The sequence below is a fragment of the Salminus brasiliensis genome, chromosome 20 (assembly GCF_030463535.1).
Source record: "Salminus brasiliensis chromosome 20, fSalBra1.hap2, whole genome shotgun sequence".
NCBI lineage: Eukaryota > Metazoa > Chordata > Actinopteri > Characiformes > Bryconidae > Salminus > Salminus brasiliensis.
Window position 1 is genome coordinate 5,693,940 of NC_132897.1, and position 18,674 is coordinate 5,712,613.

At 42.0% G+C, this 18,674-nt stretch overlaps 1 protein-coding gene across 1 annotated transcript in view; it reads right to left on the minus strand.

The window, feature by feature from the left end:
• Positions 1-1,199: 1,199 nt before the first annotated feature.
• Positions 1,200-18,674, minus strand: part of nos1 (nitric oxide synthase 1 (neuronal)) — an 88,182-nt gene continuing 70,707 nt past the window's right edge. The window contains exons 23-29 of the mRNA XM_072664598.1: positions 18,217-18,427; positions 16,220-16,307; positions 13,913-14,034; positions 13,249-13,397; positions 11,948-12,142; positions 10,329-10,447; positions 1,200-7,525 (exon numbers count right to left, since the gene is read on the minus strand). Coding sequence (XP_072520699.1) covers positions 7,510-7,525; positions 10,329-10,447; positions 11,948-12,142; positions 13,249-13,397; positions 13,913-14,034; positions 16,220-16,307; positions 18,217-18,427 — 900 coding nt within the window. The 3' untranslated portion in view covers positions 1,200-7,509. The remainder of the gene's footprint in view (positions 7,526-10,328; positions 10,448-11,947; positions 12,143-13,248; positions 13,398-13,912; positions 14,035-16,219; positions 16,308-18,216; positions 18,428-18,674) is intronic.

Sequence of the window (18,674 nt, forward strand, 5' to 3'; positions counted from 1 at the left end):
CCGGCTGTCCCAGACTGACACACACACTAACTGCCATGAGTTTTAGGCCACATGCCCCAATCAGCAGGAGGCTGGGAGCAGAGAGGGCGGGACAAAGTCCAAATGATTTACTTTGTTGACAAGTTGCCATGGTGCCAAATCCTCCAGGCTCTTCTTGTGTTCCCTCGTTGAGGGGCTTTGTAGGGAGGACGCAGGACAAAGGACAAACTCTGGTACTGATTATGGATCTTAAGAATAAAGGTTCCTAAGTGGTTGGATGTAAAGTTCTAAGTATAATCTTTAATTGGAATATTGTTTACAGCATATTTCCATATATAGTGGGGATGTCCCGGTCAGGGTATTTTGCCCCCCTGATCTGATCCGAGTCTCTTAATGCTAGTATCAGCTGGTACTATATTTTTTTCAACCTGAATACACACACATCAGCATCACTAACCTCAACCTGAATACATACACACACACACACACACACACATACACACTCTGATTACTCCGATCCTTCCAGTTTTTTCACCTTATCCACACTGAGCTCAACTAGCTCAGGAACTGTATGCACTAAACTCCTCTCTGTACATAAGTACATAAGGGGCCCTATTTTAGTGATCTTTAGATGAACCGTCAATCGCTCATCAATCAGCGTGTCTCTCGCTGGTCCCTTCAAGAGCCAGGTGCGGTCTGACTTTGGCGGATTGCTATTTCAGTGGCGTAAAGTGTGGGGTGTATGAGTGTTGGGCTGCACACGCCTGTGTTGACAATTCACCGCAGAGACAGCAACAAACATCTGACTGTTGACAGCTGCCTATGTTGTTTTCAGTCAGCGGTCCACTGTGTTTTCCGTTGCCAAGATAGCAGAAACTGACCTAAACACACCTGTAAGATAGCAGTGAGCATCGCGACTAAGATAGGGCCCAAGCTGAGTACTCTTCTCTTTACCTGAGCACTAGCTGCTACTTATTCCTGCACCGTACTCTCTGTTTATGTATGAGATGCTATATTTATTGTCTTAGTACTTATTGTCTATGCACTTTGTCCCCCGTTTTGTCTGTTGACCTCGCACCACTATATGTCCCAACTATTCTGCACCGGAGACTATAATGAGACATTCTGGACTTTTCTTAAAATGACTGTTTTATAGTGTGTTTAATATCTAGAACTTGAGTCCTCAATGAACACCCATTAAAGACAAGGCACGGCAGAGATTGACATATAAATGGTATTTTATTAATAAGTAGATGCAAAGTGTTCTGGAATATGCATTAAAGAATGTGCATTAAAATGGCAAACATCTCAAGGTTCAGGTGTTGCACAATTGAAGGTTCACAGCAGAGAGTGACTGGAGTTTTTTATTTAATATTTACTCTTTTTTAAGCTGCAGCAAAAAGAAAAAAACAACAAACAAACAAACAAATAAGAATGAAAGAAACAATCCCTCAAACTCTTTTCTGTCACGACAGTCAACTAGACACAGTGCTGAATCAGAGGAACACATTTTCAAATGGGACACAGTGACCTCATGCATTTGCTTCAGCTTCAGATTCCCCCCAAAAGCCAAAGAAAATAGTGACTAGACATCTGACCCCCCACCCACAGAGTTTCCGCAACAAGCAACAGCTGACCAAGCCTACCCCCCATAAACAACAGCCATAATCAAAATACATTCTTAAAAAAGTCTCAAACAGGTCGATTTGTAGGTTTAGATTTAATCTGAAACATGGATACCGTTTATAGCACTTTTTTTGCTGCACTTCTTAAAATCACGAGTCTTCAACAGCGCGGAATCAGACAGAATTGGTTTTCCAAACCAGTCATAAACAGCAACAAAGAAAAGAGATTTACCGAACTTCCGAACTTCCATTAGAAAGCAGAACCAGAAACCAGCCACAGACTCAACTCTTCTAAACTTGATACACGACGTTAGTAAGAATTTGAGCCACTTTAACAAGAACCCAACTGTGACGAATTGACAACTGGAGGTCAGAGCATCTCCAAAAAACATCAGACAGGTCAGGTGTTTTGTGGGTTTTTCTGGTGTGTAGTGGTGGATGCCTACCAAAAGTGCTCCAAGAAAGGACAACTGGCGGTGAACCGGCAACAGGGTCATGGGCACCTACAGCTCATCAATGCTCATGAAGGCCCCACCTCACAACTTGCAGGATGGCTTTAAATATCTGATGCTAAGGTTGGTATTGGTGCCAGATACCACAGGACACTTTCAGAGGTCTTGTGAAGTCCATGCCTCAAATGGTCAGATCTGTTGTGGCGGCACAAGAGGGACCTACTCGATATTAGGCAGGTAAACAGAGAACAACAAAGAACAGAGAGGCTTTCAACTCAACTTCCATTAGAAACCAGCCACAGATTCCCTGACGAACGGAGCCTTAACCTATGCATACACTACAGGGACAAAAGTATTAGGACACCTACTCATTCATTGTTTCTTCTGAAATCACGGGTATTACCAATGAGTTTATTAACTTAGTTAGTGTCTACTGTCCAGGAATAAAGACTTTCTACTAGACTTTGGAGGAGCGTTGCTGTGAGGATTTGATTGCATTCAGTGACAAGGGTGTTTGTGAGGGCAGGATATTAGAATATCACCACTACTCCTCATCCCTATCTCATCCCCAACTCATCCCATACGTATTGGATGGAGCACCATCATCATTCCAGAGAACACAGTAGTTGCACTACTCTACATCTCAATGCTGGGGGGGCTTTGTACCCCTCTAGCCCATGCCTGGCTTTAGGTACTGTGCCAATAGGCTCATGTTTATCTTCTCCAAAGAGTCCTACTCTACTGGAAATACTTTACCACAGGGACATCTGTGTCAGCAAAGGGTGCAACTTAAAATAGCCAAATGCATTCATTAGAAGGGGTGTCCACAAACATCTGGACATATAGTATGAAGAGTGAATGCATCATTTCAGACCAGCCAGAACAAACCTTGTGACACTTTTCTTGTTATTGTACAGTCCGATCAATAAGTAACATGAGCTTTGTTGTTTTGCTGCTCAATGGATCTGAAATGAAGCAATTAGGATGGGATTGAAGTGGATACACTTTCAGTTTTAAATCAAAAGGTTTAACAAACCTCTGCATTTCACGACCAATTAAAAAGATACAAGATCTTGAGGTGGTCCCAAGTGTTGGATTTACATTTCATTAGAACCTAGGAACTCAACATGAGGTCTAAAGAAGTGTGGATGCAAGCGATGGAGGCCATTATTAGGCACATCATCTGTCAAACTTGGTGGAGGCACTGTTATGTGTGGACGTGGCTGCCAGTGGAAACTGGTGTTTATTGATGATGTGGGAGCTGATGGACCTGTAGGATGGTTTCTAAAAGCTGAAAACTGACAGGATGATTCTTCACAGTGGATAGACAACCAATCCAAGAGCTTCTCAAAGCAAATGAATTGAAAAGTCCTTCAATATCAGTCAACCGCCTGACCTCTGATGACAAAACTGACCCAGAAAGACCCACAAATAAGCAGCAATTGAAGAAGGCTGCAGTAAAGGCCTGGCAAAGCATCTAAAGGGAGGAAACTTAACATTTGGTGATGTCCATGGTGCACAATGCCCCAGGCCTCAGTCAGTAATTGACTGCAAAAGATTTCCATCCAAATATTAAAAATAATCTTATATTTCCAAATCCGACTGTCCAATTACTTTTGAGCCTGTGAAAATGGAGGAACTGTCAAATTGTCTGTAAATCCTAAACAGAACATGTCATACTCTATACTCTAATCACTTTAATGACTGCTTCATTTCAAATCCACTGAGGTGGTGTACAAAGGCAAAATTGGACTGGAAATGTATTAGTTCTGATATGAAAAGGTTAAGTATTATATATTGAAAGGTATGGTGTAGAGTTTCTGCACTTAATCAGTAATGTGGTAAAAGTGCTCGCTTATTGTTTAAAAAAAAATCAAGCAACCATGGCAACTACCTGAAGGTCTGGCCGTGTGACATTTCCGTAATTTCCCTGAAGAAACTCAGGTCTGGAAATTTCTTACATGAAAAAAATTGGCCTTTTTGGACTCTAAGCTTCACTAAAAATCTCAAGGATGGTGAGTAAGAGCCTTTTTAGACGTTTTAGAAGCGTTCAGATAAGGAGATGTTTGGAATTGGTTATGATTTCTCAAGGGTTTTAGAGTGCCATCACAAACCAAAAGCACTTACGAGTTTAAGTGAGCATGTTTCTTTCTCAAACTTTTGAACCTCCTGATCAGCCTGAGATGTTCTTTAGGCCATTCCATGGAGAACCAATTCAATTAGATACTTTTAAATACACTGATCTGCCATAACGTCAGCACCAAACATTGATTATTTTCATCTACAGTAGCGTCTGTCAAAGATCTGCATATTAAGCAGCAAGTGAACAGTCAGTTCTCAAAGGTGATGTTGGAATTAAAAGCAGGAAAAATGAGCAAGCATAAGAATCTGAGCCAAACTGTGGACGACTAGACGGCAGGAAGATCTTCAAAACATCAGGCAGATCAGATGTTTTTTGGGGGTTTTATGATATGCAGTGGTGACCGTTGACAGGGTCATGGGCACCGAAGGCTCATGGATGCTCATGGAGGTCCCACCTTGGTGCCAGACTCAACAGAGCATCTTCAGAGGTCTTGTGGAGTCCATGCCTTTAATGGTTAGATCTTTATTTTAGGCAGGTGGTGCTAATGTTGACTGGGTATAAGAGTTCCTGAATGGTTCTGGCTACATGTAAAGGCCCGTCCAGAGTGAGTTCTGAAACTTCTGCAACTTCTGAATCATTTAAGATATAAAGGAAAATTCCTGTATTTTACGAATGCACTGTATGTTGTGGGAGTAATTAGTAGACAGATTTGATCAGTAGAACTGAAGCTGATCTTGCGCCACTTTAGAAGCTGAACGTTCGGATTCCACAGGTGGAACCAGACTTGTAAAAGGGTCCAAATAAAATCCACTGATGAGGACTGGCATCACTTCAAGGACAAAATAAACCTTTTGCCACTTACAATAGCCTTTCTGAGAGAGCCTTTTTGACTTTCAGTTGTGAGGGAAGCTTTCAGGAGATGATGAACCTGACAAGAATGTGAGAAGTAAGAAAAAAAAAAAAAAAGAGACAGAAAAATGTGCAAATGTGGCTTCATGGCCTGTCAGTGGGAAAGTCAATATTCTGGTACCTTTGGGATGGATGACACCTGAGACATGACAAAAAAAGCGCCTCTCTCCGTTCCCCTGCCTCCCATTTCTTTCACATGCTAGTCAAACCAAGCATGATATGGATCTTCACGAAAGAGCAGCTGCAATAAAAACAGTAACCCATGACTGAACTTCACGTTTTCCTGAAGTTTTCAAGCGGAGTGGAGTAACAGACCTCTCTTTTTTTAAGGTGAACACGCCAGTGGTGGAGCTGCCGCTTTATCGTTTAGAAATAAGAAGAAAACATGCAGTTAAATCCAAACTGATTAAAAAAACCCTGCAACTTTCGCTTCAGCTGGCACCCTTCCAGGCTCCAGACACTACAAGATGTGCACAGTGACCCTTCCCCAATTCACTAAACTCAAAGCTAAACCATTTATCACCAACACTTAATAGCTAAATACATGTTTATACATGTTAATATACCAGGACTACGATTCTTGACATCGTGGGTCTTGCTCATGCATCCACAAAACAGGCAGCTCAGGATGCCCGACGCGCACAGCTTGTTAATCAAGAGGAACATATCGGCGTTGTCGCGCAAAAACCTCGGATCTCCAAAATGGCAACTTTACAGCAGAAGGGGAAATAAAAACTTCTCAACTTTCGATGAAGGCCAAGGTAAATGGTTTTGATCCCCAGTCATTTTGGAGCATTCATAATGAAATTTGAACATAGGCCTGTCTTGACTATGTTATCGACTTGTCATACAATACACGATACGACATGACCTCAGTATTTTAGCCAGTCAGTCTTTCGGTCAGAGGCAGGGCTCGAGTCTATGGGCAGCTTTGCCACCTATCGTGTAGGAAAAGAGTGCAGTGTACGCAATGACCGGCCAATAACAATCCCTCCACACACACAGAGTGGACGACTATAGGTGAAGACGTGTTACTCTAGGCCAGGGCTGCTCAATTCTGGTCCTGGAGATCTACCACTCTAAAGAGTTCAGATCTAACACAGCTGGCTCTGATGTTCAGTTGCTCCTGAAGGCCTTCATTAACTAGATCAGGTGTGTTAGATTCGGGGTGGAGCTAAGCTCTGCAGGGTGGTAGATCTCCAGGACCAGGATTGAGCAGCCCTGGTCTGGGCTAATAGCTGTCTTTCCCTGTTTCCCAAATACAGCATAATACCAGCCAGCCACATCATGGCTTTAAGGCTAGAGATACACTTGCTGTCTGGCCATGTGTTTTAAGTAGACAACTGACTGTGTCGTGAACTTAAGGCCCGAAACATGGCACATGGCGCGAGGACGCGAATGCAGCCACTGGGTTTAGCGCATAGATGCGTTCAGAAATGTGTCGCATTGCATTTGCATTTCATAATGCAAAGCGAGCACCAACTGCATTCTGGGAGTTCCCACAAGGGGAGCTAGAGTGACAGACAAGTTGTCTTGTCCAGTCAACTGAGGGTTCAAACGCCACAGTGACGTACTGCAGGATCGTGCATTTGCAAAGCGCTGGCCCGGTGCCCCAATTGGTGCTTTTGCTTAACAGTGTAAATACAAATGTGATCGTTTAACTCGCCATATAGCTGCCATTAAACACTGTTGGAATTTTTTTTATATGATGCCTAACAACACAAATATGTATATTTTTCATATCTGAACCTTTCAGTTTCCAGTTCTAGACTTTGTAATCCTTGGTAGATTTGGCCCTATGTGGCCAATCAATTACACTGACTGTCCCTTAACTTCCAGTGAGATCAAAATGTAGTACTGGAAACTGAATTCAGGGTCCAGATTTGAAGACCTGGCTCCTACACTGTTATTAATCAAAAGGGTGTGGTTGCATTATCATGCTTATTATATTAGCAATACATCAGTGACATTTAAAGAACTTAAAATGACAACAGTATCATTCTGTGTGATTATTACAAGACAATTTATCATCCAAAAATCAAATCTCTAGATTTTTGTAACAGGCCTGTTTGGACTTAATGTAAAAACGAAAACTCTAAAAGTGAAAAACTGCACAAATGGAGATGCAAGGGTTTGCGCGACAGTGAAGATATTAAGGTACATCAGATAAAAAGTGCATTCCGAAGTTGGCAGCGCAGAAAGAAAAAAACATACTGGCTATCTCATTAAGTGAAGATTCTGACCACAGAGATGCGGGATTTGGAGTCGGAACGAGCAAAGAGCGAAAAAACACCATAAAAAAAACAAACAAACAAACAAACAAAAAACAACGGAAAAAAAAAATGAAAAGACAAAATTGGCACAGTTTTTTCTTAAAACAGCCGCTGTGTTCTTTTTTTGGAGGGTCCCGTCCGCACTCCTGGCTTAAGTGAGACCCACAAGCAGGTATGAAATTGAGGCTCTATGAACAAAACACCCTGGAGAAAGAGAGAGAGAGAGAGAGAGAGAGAGAGAGAGAATGAGACAGAGAGAGAGGGGAAAATTTACAAAATGGCAAAATCCTGCAAAGCATCTGAAGAAGCAGCATCTGAACTCTGTTGTCTCCTATAATTGTATTCTTGTGGATATTAATTATTACATAATTATTCTTATTATTACATTATTACATAACACATGAATCTAAGCATTTACAACTGCAGTCTTTCCGCTCCTGTACTGATTCAAGTCTTCAGTGTTTATCGATACCAAGTCTAGTCTGTTTGTAGTTCTGTAGATAATACAGACACACAGAGCACAAGATATCAGCTGCAGTAACAGTAACAGTGACAGTAACTCAAAGCCTGATGTCATGGCAAGGGTTTCCTTCGTGCACGTCTCCCATTAAAAAACCTCTTGTTGGGTCTCTTGGTCTCTGATGGTACATGCTGTACTTTGTCATCAGCTGTGGCAGCAAGAGCTACCTGTAGATCCTGTAATGATGTTTTAGGATTGTTGGAGACTTCTTGACTCATCTTGAGGTTCTACTCTTAACCTGAACTTGCCAGGACGGCCTGATCTGGCCACGCTGGCAGTTGTAAATTATGTAGTGGACGGTGGAACAGCTGGTTTCTGACTGTTCTGAGATCTTTTTGAACTCCTTCCCAGACTCCTCTGCTTCTACAACCTTCTTTCTGAAGGCCTCAGAGAGCTTTTCAGATCTAGCCATGATGATGATCTCCACTCGCTTCAACCATCAAAAGCAGACCAGACTAAATGTCTGAGGTTTAAATAAGACAGACTCCTCCAGAATAATCCTCTCTAACCATGTTCTGATCATCTGCAGCTGGGAGGGTGAAGACTAGCAAACATGTGAAGTCAGCCTCCGCCTCTTTTCCAACTGCTGCCGATGCAGCATGGCTAGGTAGCCAATGCTCTCGGAGGAAGTGTCTCTGACACAACAGCTAACAGATGCCTGTGCTGACCAACATCACACTAGGATGCGTCAACCTGCTCCTGAGAGAGCAAGGCCAATTGTGCTCTCTCTGACTCTGGCTGCTGATGGCAAGCAGCATGACCCGGGATTCGAACCAGCTTTGTTTATATAAAGTAAACAGATTGAATTCCAAGTCATTTAGGAGAATTTTCATTGGTCGAGAGCAATGAAAGAATATAAGAAGACAAAGGTTCTCAGCTTCCAACGTAAGAACCCGGCTTGTGAAACTGCAAGGGATTGAAGTGAGTCCTCTCACAGGATCTACGCCGGGCCATACACTAAACAAGCGAGTCAATTAGCGAGGCGTGCACATTCTGCTCGGTTGGAGAGAGCCCTGTGAGAACAGGCTCTTATCTGAGCGGACCTAAGTGCGAGAGCCAGTGGAGAGGAGCCACTCGCTCCAGCTAATCCTGTTACTCCACAGCTCGTTCTCCTCCACCGTTTCTATAGTTACTGTTGTACATTCTGGAACGCCGGCTTGAAAGGTATCTGCAGCGGCCTACAGAGCGCAGGGTTGTCCTACTCTAGATGCATGAAAACAGGGGTGACCTCGGGGTCAGAGTAGGTAAGATTCTTGGTAGTCTTATATTTTCTATGTCCAAATGTTTGTGGACACCCCTTCAAATGAATGCATCTTCTCGCTGAATGCAATCAGATCCTCATAGCAAAGTTCCTCTAAAATCTAGTAGAAAGCCTTCTCTCCTAGGCAGTAGTTACTGTTACTCCAACAAAAGCAGGATGAACTCTGTTTTAATCCCACTGATTTCAGAAGAAACACTGAATAAGCAGGTGTCCCAATACTTTTGTCCATACAGTGGACTTTCAATCAGTTGCTCTTCACATTGTGCCACAATTCCAAAATAAATGGACCAACAGAACTTTCAACTTCCATTAAAAGTTAAGAAGATTTATTTTTCCTTTTTCTGTTAAGCCACAATGTTGGAGATACAAGAATTTTGCGACAGCGATGATATGAAAGTTTGTGGACACCTGCTCACTTTCTGAGTGTTCCTTCTGAAATTTTAAAGGTATTAATCGGGACCTTTGTGGAGAAAAAGACTTCTTGTGAGATGGCTTTGCACTAGATGTTGGAACATTGCTGTGATGATTTGAGTGCATTCAGCCACGAGGTCAGGCACTGATGCTGGATGACTAGTAGTTCTGGTACTACAAGTCATCTCCAAGCTACTGGAGCTTAATTATGTCAAAAGAATGCAGACCCACTGCTGCAGAGCTTCAGTGCTTGGGGGGCTGTAGATCCCTCTAGCCCATGCTTGACATTGGGCCTGGGGCCTGGGGACCAAGGCAGCTGTTCCAGGGCATCCCATTCTATTGGCAATGCTTTTACTACATAATGTGTGTGTAAGTGCAATTAAGCGCCTGTGTCCAGTGGCTGAAATCACTCTGTATGGGGGTCTCTGGATACTTTTCGACAATTAAATGACCTTAAATCGATTCAGTTAATTACTGATTATTGATCCTGATTTGAAAATACTGATTGCATCATAAAAATCTCTTTTTTTATTATTTTATTTTCTTACACTAATGTGGAACTATTGTAACTAGTGGACAATTAAGCCAATCATGACAAGATCCAAATGAAATCCTTATGAATAAATGAATCATTAATTATAATAAATTCTCCCATTTCAAAATGATTTCAGTCGCTACCTTGAGATGGATGCATTATAAGGCATCAGTGCATTTTCACACCTCCAACAGAGTTTAACAGTTTGACAGTGCCACGAAAAGCACCACTGGCTGTTTAGGGCGTGACCCTACAGCAGAGGGGAAAGCAGCACACTTACTCGTCTGAGTCTTTCTTGCTCTCCTCAATGTATGCGATGGATTCTGACCGCAGCCGGTTCGTGACCTCGTACGTGCGAAGGGTCACACCGAAAATGTCTTCATGGTAGCGATTCTCATCCTGGAAGAGATGGTGAGATAAAAGGGGTCACGTGAATCCTTTACTGCCCTGTACATAACAGAAAACCTTCAGGCCAGTTAAACAGAGCGCAAGAGGGCAGGGGTGCTGCCAGGGATTTTGGCCCCCATGAAAAAGGCATTACACTGGGCCCCAGAACAACCCCAACAAATCTGACAAAGACATTTTTGGGACCCCTCTCAGTCCCAGTCCTTTGGATTTGTCCTAACTCCCCCCCATACGCCATACTTGGGTATAATGATGAACAATACAAAGGAGTGTAAAAGCAGAAAGAGCATTATCAGTCTATTTTAATGCTGTCCCAAGAACAGAGAGGCCCCGCCATCCCGTTACCTATATAAACAAACTAACACCTGGACATTGTTTTATCATGTAATCCTATTCTTGTGGACAACTAAGCATATCCAGATGCCCTGATTCAGTGTTTGCCCCCAATACTTCTTAGTCTATTTATATTTTAGTAGATTTGTAGATAACCTATAATATATTTACAGACTAGATTAGGCTCAATAAATCCAATACTGATATATTTGCCCTTAATGCCTGTAATGCTGATGATTCAGATCAGATCAGATCTGATTAAATAACAGATTTTGTTGATTTTCTAAGTTTAAATAAGTAAATAAGAAACATTTCTGCACATTTTAGCACATTGGAATATAGTAAAACTAAACATATTTAATTATATTTAATTTTTAATGTTAGATTAAGCATATAAACAGTCAGAATGCTGTAGAATATGCTGAAGTGTGTCTCTGTAGAGAACGTGGACTTCTTTACACTTAGAAAATCAACACCACATGAAACCAGGGGTGTACAAACATTTGCCTAAGACTGTATGCTGCTGCTGTACATTTATTTATTTATTTATTTATAGAATAAGTCATTTTAGATCATTTATATTGGTTCATTCGTAATGATGTAAAGAAAAACTGGCAAATTCACATCATGTCAAAAAGTGAAAAACAGCAAAAATGGAGAGGCAAGGTTTTTGCTGGACAGTGACACACACACACACACACACACACACACATATATATCTCATCAAAAGGTCATCTTAAAAACATCTGATCCAAATGCTAGGGTGACTATATTTTTAGTTTTCCAAAAATAAGGACACTGGGGAAACACAGATATCCACCGTAGTTAGGATGTTGTAGCTGGAGGGGTTTCAAGTAGGCCCAAGTTGTAGGACCGTGGCAGTGTGTGTGTGTGAGTAAGAGAGAGAGAGAGAGAGAGAGAGAGAGAGAGAGAGAGAGAGAGAGAGAGAGAGTGGAAATACCTCTTAGCAACAGACCAGTAAACAGCCCTAATAAGCGCCACAACCTGGTGGATACCCGTGTGTCCCCCAGTCTAGAAAAATACGGTCCCCCTAGCAAATGTTTTTAAGATGATGATTAACACACATTTACTCTGGTGTGTCCAAACTTTTGACTGGAACTGTATACATTACACATAGTAGGACTTAAAGGTATCTCTGACCCTCAGTTTGCTGATGTAGAATCCAGCGTCCTCCAAGGACATGTTGCCGTGCAGTTTGATTATCTGCTGGACGGTCTTCAGCACGTCTCCCGCCATGGTGACGTCCCCGCAGACGTAGATGTGGCCCCCCTCCTCCCTCAAACACCGATACACTGTCTCAGACAACTGCTCGCGAAGGACATCCTGAACATATTTCTGAGTGAGAGAGAGGAAGAGAGATAGAGGACAGAATGGGAGACAGATGGTAATGGGAAACTAGAAGACACTGTGACAGAGTCATATACATAACTGCACTGAAGAGACACCCAGACACCATCATGACATTGTTGCATCATTGTTCCCATTCATCTTCTTCCACGGTGAAGGAGACGCCGGCACTCGATCACAAAGTAAGATGTGAAATTCGAGCGAGAGCGAAATATTCAGCATAATTTGAATTAGAAACAGCGTGACTCACAGTCCAGTGACATTTCCACCAGCATTTTTACACCCTTGACGTCTTCTTCTTCAAAGCTTGAGTGCTTGGGCCCCTTTTCACATTACACTATATTGCAGCATCTTTATAATATCTCGCTACAATACTCTGTTCCCTGTTCTAGACAGATACCAATTTAATGCCATCCAGTCTCATCCTGATTTGAATTAGAAGAACTTTCCCACTAAACTTTTAACACACTTTCCAAATATACCACAAAACTACACAAACTGAGGGTCCAAAATGGGAGTATTACCACACCCGAAAATACGTCCCTGGGGAATCTGTCAACGGATGGTTCTTTAAATGGATAATCCAGATTCAGGTTGGATAATTTTGCAAAGTCTGCATAAAGGTCGCTGTTCAGGAGCCCACCTGGAGACCAGGGTTTAAAGCAAGACTCTAGTGTTTACTGAAATGGGGTCAATGGGGGTTGCCACTAAAGACTTTTGGTTTTCTGAAGAACCTTTCAATTGAAAGTGTGACTGTGAAGTTTATGGTTGGTGTGGCACAACAGATAACACCACTACCTGCCAGTGAGCTATTACACCATGTGGGAGACTGGGGTTTGATTCCCAGTCTGGGTGGCTATGCTGCGCTACACCAATAAGAGTCCTTGGGCAAGACTCCTAACACTACATTGGCCCACCTCTGTAATACGAGTAACCTTGTAAGTTGCTCAGGTTCTCTGTTCTTTCTTGAAAGTACCATCCATTAAAAGGTTCTTAAGGGAGTCAAAAGTGGTTCTTCTATGACCGTGAACTCTTTTATCCCTGTAGCTCTATAGTGTATCTCCACAATTCCTCAAGCCTTTCTACAACGTTACCTTTGGCCTTCCAGGCTCTCGCGAGTATGCGGTGTAGAGCTCCTGGAACACTTCCTTGTTCTTGGCCTGGATGGTCTCTTCTTTGTAGATGTGGTCCATTTGGGACTGTCGACACCCAAACACTAAAACCATCGGACAGGCCTTTATCCCTGTGTGGAAGATTACATCCCATAAAAGTGTTACTGCTGTGTTCAGTATTTTTTTCAAGCTACTGCACATTCAGAACACATAAAGCTCACCAGCACAGCATTCTAGAGATGTAGATATGAATGAAAGTGTCTATTCCTTATTAACAATACCTACCAGCCAATAGCCAATATCATCAATAGGCCTACCGCTAATGAAACCATCTAGTGCATTTCTAGAGAATGATCAAATGTAAATGTAGCAATATCACTGAAAGCTAGTCTGTACTTGCATGTGGACCATTTATTGTTTATTCCTGCATGTAAATACACCTGTTGTTACTCAAGTTGCATGACCATACTGCCCCAAAAGCAAGTATACACTTGTGGTTGTGAGATACTGTGAGATTAGAGATTAGTGCTGGCAACACTGTGATACAGGCCATATTTCTCAGCACAGGACCCCCATCAACCCCGTGTTATTACTGCTCAAATATCTCATAGATGCTCCAGGCCATGAATCCAGGATTAAAACTTGCCTTTGTTTTCCAGGTCAAACAGTCTCTGTTGCCAGAAGCTTCTGAAGGGAGCAATTCCTGTGCCCGGCCCGACCAGAATGCAGGGAACTTTGCTGTCCTTCGGCATGCGGAATGATGGAGCTCTGCAAAAAAATTAATACAAATAAATGTATATATGGTCACTCCATCAAAACCGTCCCATCATCAGCCAGACAATCAGGAAGTTTATTCTTCTACATGAATATGCATGTTCAAATCCCCTTGCGTGTTTAAGGTGGAATGTCCTGTAGGCTGGGATTTCTGCCACTGCTGGTAGACCAGTATGACCGTAAGCTTCCATACACCTGCAGATCCTGCACGTCCAAACGAGACCCTTCACTGCACTGTACCACCTATTCTCAATGTCTGAGTTCCGTCACGCACAACACAGGTATTTATAGCCTAATCATCCTTGGCAGCGCCATCTGCAGGAGCCAGAAGTTACTACCACCTTAAGTACCCATAACCCACCTTTTTAACTAAGGTAAGCAAATCAGAAGTGCAGAAAATGTCAATAGGGAATGTGAACTAAATGAACTCATTTTTAATATTCAATTCTTTTAAGTCTTAAAACTTTAAGTCAAACTTTTGAACGGCTTTAAATTTATGGAAGTATGTTAAATATATACACATATACATTAAATAAATGTATTGCTGTCAGGCCAGAATATCTCCAATTTTGATGTTTTTCCCTTTTTGACACTAAAGCTGAATCTGGCAGCTGTTTCATTAACATTTCATGAATAATAATATATATTTATTTATATATTTAATATATATTAAAAACATTTTTTTTCTTCTTATTATTATTATTAGACTTATTTTCTAAGTTAGAACCTGTTTTTGATTCTGCTGTAAAGCTGCTATTTTCAGAGAATTGTGCATGACAGTGATGATATAGTAATAATATATAGTGTAGCAGAATAACAGTAATAGCTCTAGACTTCTGGACAGTATACCTGCTACAAGAATTACTAAACTCTCGATGTGATGAGTGTCATTGGTTTTACAGTGCCAAATACACAGAGTTCATCAATTCATCACTTCAACACTTCAGCTTAAAGGACTGCTAAATTAGGAACTGGGCTACTACATTCATTTACCCTTAAAAAAAGAGTCTGCCAGCCTCTTCAGCTGCACTAACAGAGTCCTTATCCATCAATACACAGAATCACTGAATCACACTGAAGAGGAGCTATCAGGGACGGCAGTGCAGTTAGAGTGATAAACATGGAAGAACCACGTTAAGTTCCATAAGGAACCTTGTTTGTAACAGAGATGTGAGTGTACTTGCTTAAGAATAAAGGATCTACAAAGGGTTCTTTGGGCGATCACATTGAGGAAGTATTTTTGGTGGCGAAGAACATTTACATCCACTTTGTAAACCTTTGAAAGGTTCCTCACACACACATCTCAATTACAAAAATGGTTCTTTGTAGAACCAGACATGGTTCTTCTATGGCATCACTCCAGGGACCTATGGCAGCACCTTTATTATTAAGATTGGCTTCAAGTGAAGGTTCTTTCCACAGATTTTATTTTACAAATATGGCTTTGTTGAACAAGAAGTGGTTCTTCTATGACTTACCTTCTATGATGATCTTTCTGCATTAAGAGAAGGTTCTTTCGAACTTTCAAAGGTTTTTGAAACATGGTTCTTTAAGGAACCAAAAATGCTTCTAATACACTTTACATCAAGTGAAGGTTCTTCAGACCATTAAACGTTTCCTTCCACCTTTCCATATCTATTACAAACATGGTTCATTATTGAACATTAAATGGTTCTTCTATGGCATCGAACCATTTATGGCACCTTTATATTTGTAAGAATGTGTGAGGAACCTTACTTTGGTAAAGAATCTTTACATACACGTTTTAAACCTTTGAGAAAAGCCTTTTTTAGCAGCATTATTTTTAAGAGTGTAAACTTACTTTGGTAAAGAACTTCGAGTGGAGGTTCTTTAGACCTTTAAATAGTTTTTTTCACTCACAAATCTCTATTAAAACATGGTTCTTTATTGAACCAGAAGTGGTTCTTCTAGGTCATTGCTCAAAGAACCATTTGAAGCACCTTTATTTGTAAGAAATGTGTGAGGAACCCTACCTTGGCAAAGAACCTTTACATCAAGTGGATGTTCTTTAGACCTTTAAAAGGTTCCTTCCACTCACAAATCTCTATTACAAACATGGTTCTTTTTTACAGAACCAAATCAATCGTCCATAGCATCGCTCAAAGAAGCATCTAAAGCACCTTTATTATTTCGTCCTAAGAGTGCAGGAGAACCTTACCCTCTGACGAAGCACGGCACCATGTCGCCCGCTTCCAAGCTGTTGAGCCAGGAGGAACACACCCCGTGGTGGATAGGTCCTGCACCGTCTGCAGAGAATTAAACACACCCTCGTCAGATTCCCTTAGACTCTCAGATCTTCAGCGCTGATCTGAGGCTTAGCGATTAAGCCTGCCGGGGTCTGAGGCCAGGCGCCACAGATGGAGTGGAACAGCTATAATTTAGCTGGCAATTACAGCATTATGCACATCATTTCATGTTTACAATGCATTTAGCAAGAAGAGCGAGGACAGGTCACCTCCTAAGCGTGGCGAGATGATTATCGTCTTCCTTTTTAACATTTATGAGCTGAAGAGATGATCATCGTCTTCCTTTTTAAACATCTGGTAATGAGGAAAAAAGCTTCGCAGCAAATCAGCAAATCAAGCGTGACAAATCAGCTAATCAACCCTGGAATTAATTCAGACCGGTTAATAAAACACGAGCTATTAAAAAGTATGCATGGCCCTCATGAAACTGGTGCCAGCGTCACAGGCAATCTTCTCCAGCTCTTCTCAGAAAACACAGCAGATTCTGAGCTCATTAAGCGCTCGGGCACAAAGGCAGACTTTAGCTCGGCTGCGGAAAAAGGTCACAGGCTCCTGTTATGAGCAGCTAATCCTTTAAATAATCACACATTGGCAGAAGTGATCCTGTTTCTGTCAAAGGAGAGGCTTAAAGTGAGAAGGTCTTTACCGCACCGCAGAAATGAATGGCATCTCGAAACTGCTGATAATTACCCAGCCACCGATATAACGGCAGGCTGAAATCAACAATGGGCTCATTAAGTTCCGTAGTGTTTCTGAGTGCTCGTTTTTTTTTACTTAGGTGGTGGAAAGAGGAGAGAGGTCTGAACTTCAACTGTTATGAAACTCAAACAGTTCAGATGGGTGGTGGGGCTGATTTTCCACACAAACTGATACCAAGGAACACAAACACTCCTAAAAATAAAGGGGCTTCAGATGGGGGGTTCGTAAGTGAGATGCGAGGGTGTGAAGGTGATGTATAGGTTCTTTATCAGTTTTAAGGTTTGTAATCACTCTTGTAATTACTATTAAAACATGGGTCTTTTTTATTTCTAAAATGCAAAAATGGGAGATGCACTATATGGACAAAAGTATTGGGACACCTGCTCATTCATTGGGGGGGGGGGGGGGGGGGGGTGTTTCTTTGAGGGATACCATAGAAGAACCACTTTTGGTTCCGTAAAGGATCATGTTTGTAAGTGAGATGCGAGGGTGTGAAGGTGATGAATAGGTTCATTACCAGTTTTAAGGTTCTTCACACTCTTTGTAATTACTATTAAAATATGGGTCTTTTTTACGGACCCGGAAGTGGTTCTTCTATGGCATCGGTCAAAGAACCTTGTGAAGCTCCTTTATTTCTAAAATGCTAATGATTGTCAGTGACAGTACTTAGTGTAAGGTAAAAATGGGAGATGCACTATATGGACAAAAGTATTGGGACACCTGCTCATTCATTATTCCTTTAAAATCAAGGGTAATAAAAAAAAAGTCTATCCTGCTTTGGTTGGCAGTGTCTGTCTCTACTGTGCAGGGAAGAGATTTTTTTTTAAGCATTGCGGTGAGGATTTTATTGCATGCAGCGACAAGAGCGTTAGTGAGGTCAGGATGTTGGAGGATCACCACCCCACCTCATCATCCCCAATTCATCCCAAAAGTATTGGATGGAGCACCACCGTCCGTCAGTCCAGAGAACACAATAGTTCCACTGCTCCACAGCTCAATGCTGGGGGTCTTTATACCCATCCAGCCCACGCTTGGCATTAGGCAGCATGGTGCCAATAGGTTAATGTTTACTATCTGCTGCAGAGAGTCCTAATCTATTGGCAGTACTTCTCTACAAATGTACATTTGTACATCTGTGTCAGCAATGGGTGCAGCTTAGAGTAGCTAAATGTAATAAATGTAGAAACATGACCTGGTTAACTGGACTCACCTCTGGTGCGGTAGGAGACCACAGCCACGGTCAAGTGGATCTCGCCTGGGTGGAGGTCTGGCGAGGAGCTGATGGAGTAGTAGCGTGGCTGGAGCAGGGGTAGCTGGGTAAGAAGCAGTGTACAGGGCACCTGCAGCGATGGGAACTCCTCCAAGACCTCCACCATGGTGGGGTTATTATACCACTTCCACTCCTCATACTCCTGCAGACCCTGCACACACACACGACACAACAACGGAACAATGTGGAGTGTTATAGAACCATGCATCCATGAAACAATGTGGGACATTTTGGAACATCAAGAGGTTCCATTAAACGATGAAGGCTGTTCTTGACTGCCACATAGATACACCCTGGATCATGTTGTAGGGAAGTTCTGGAAAGCACAAGGATTCATGGAAGGATGCACTGAGCCTTTTGGAGTTCTAGAAGTATTTATGGGATATTCAGGGGGGTAA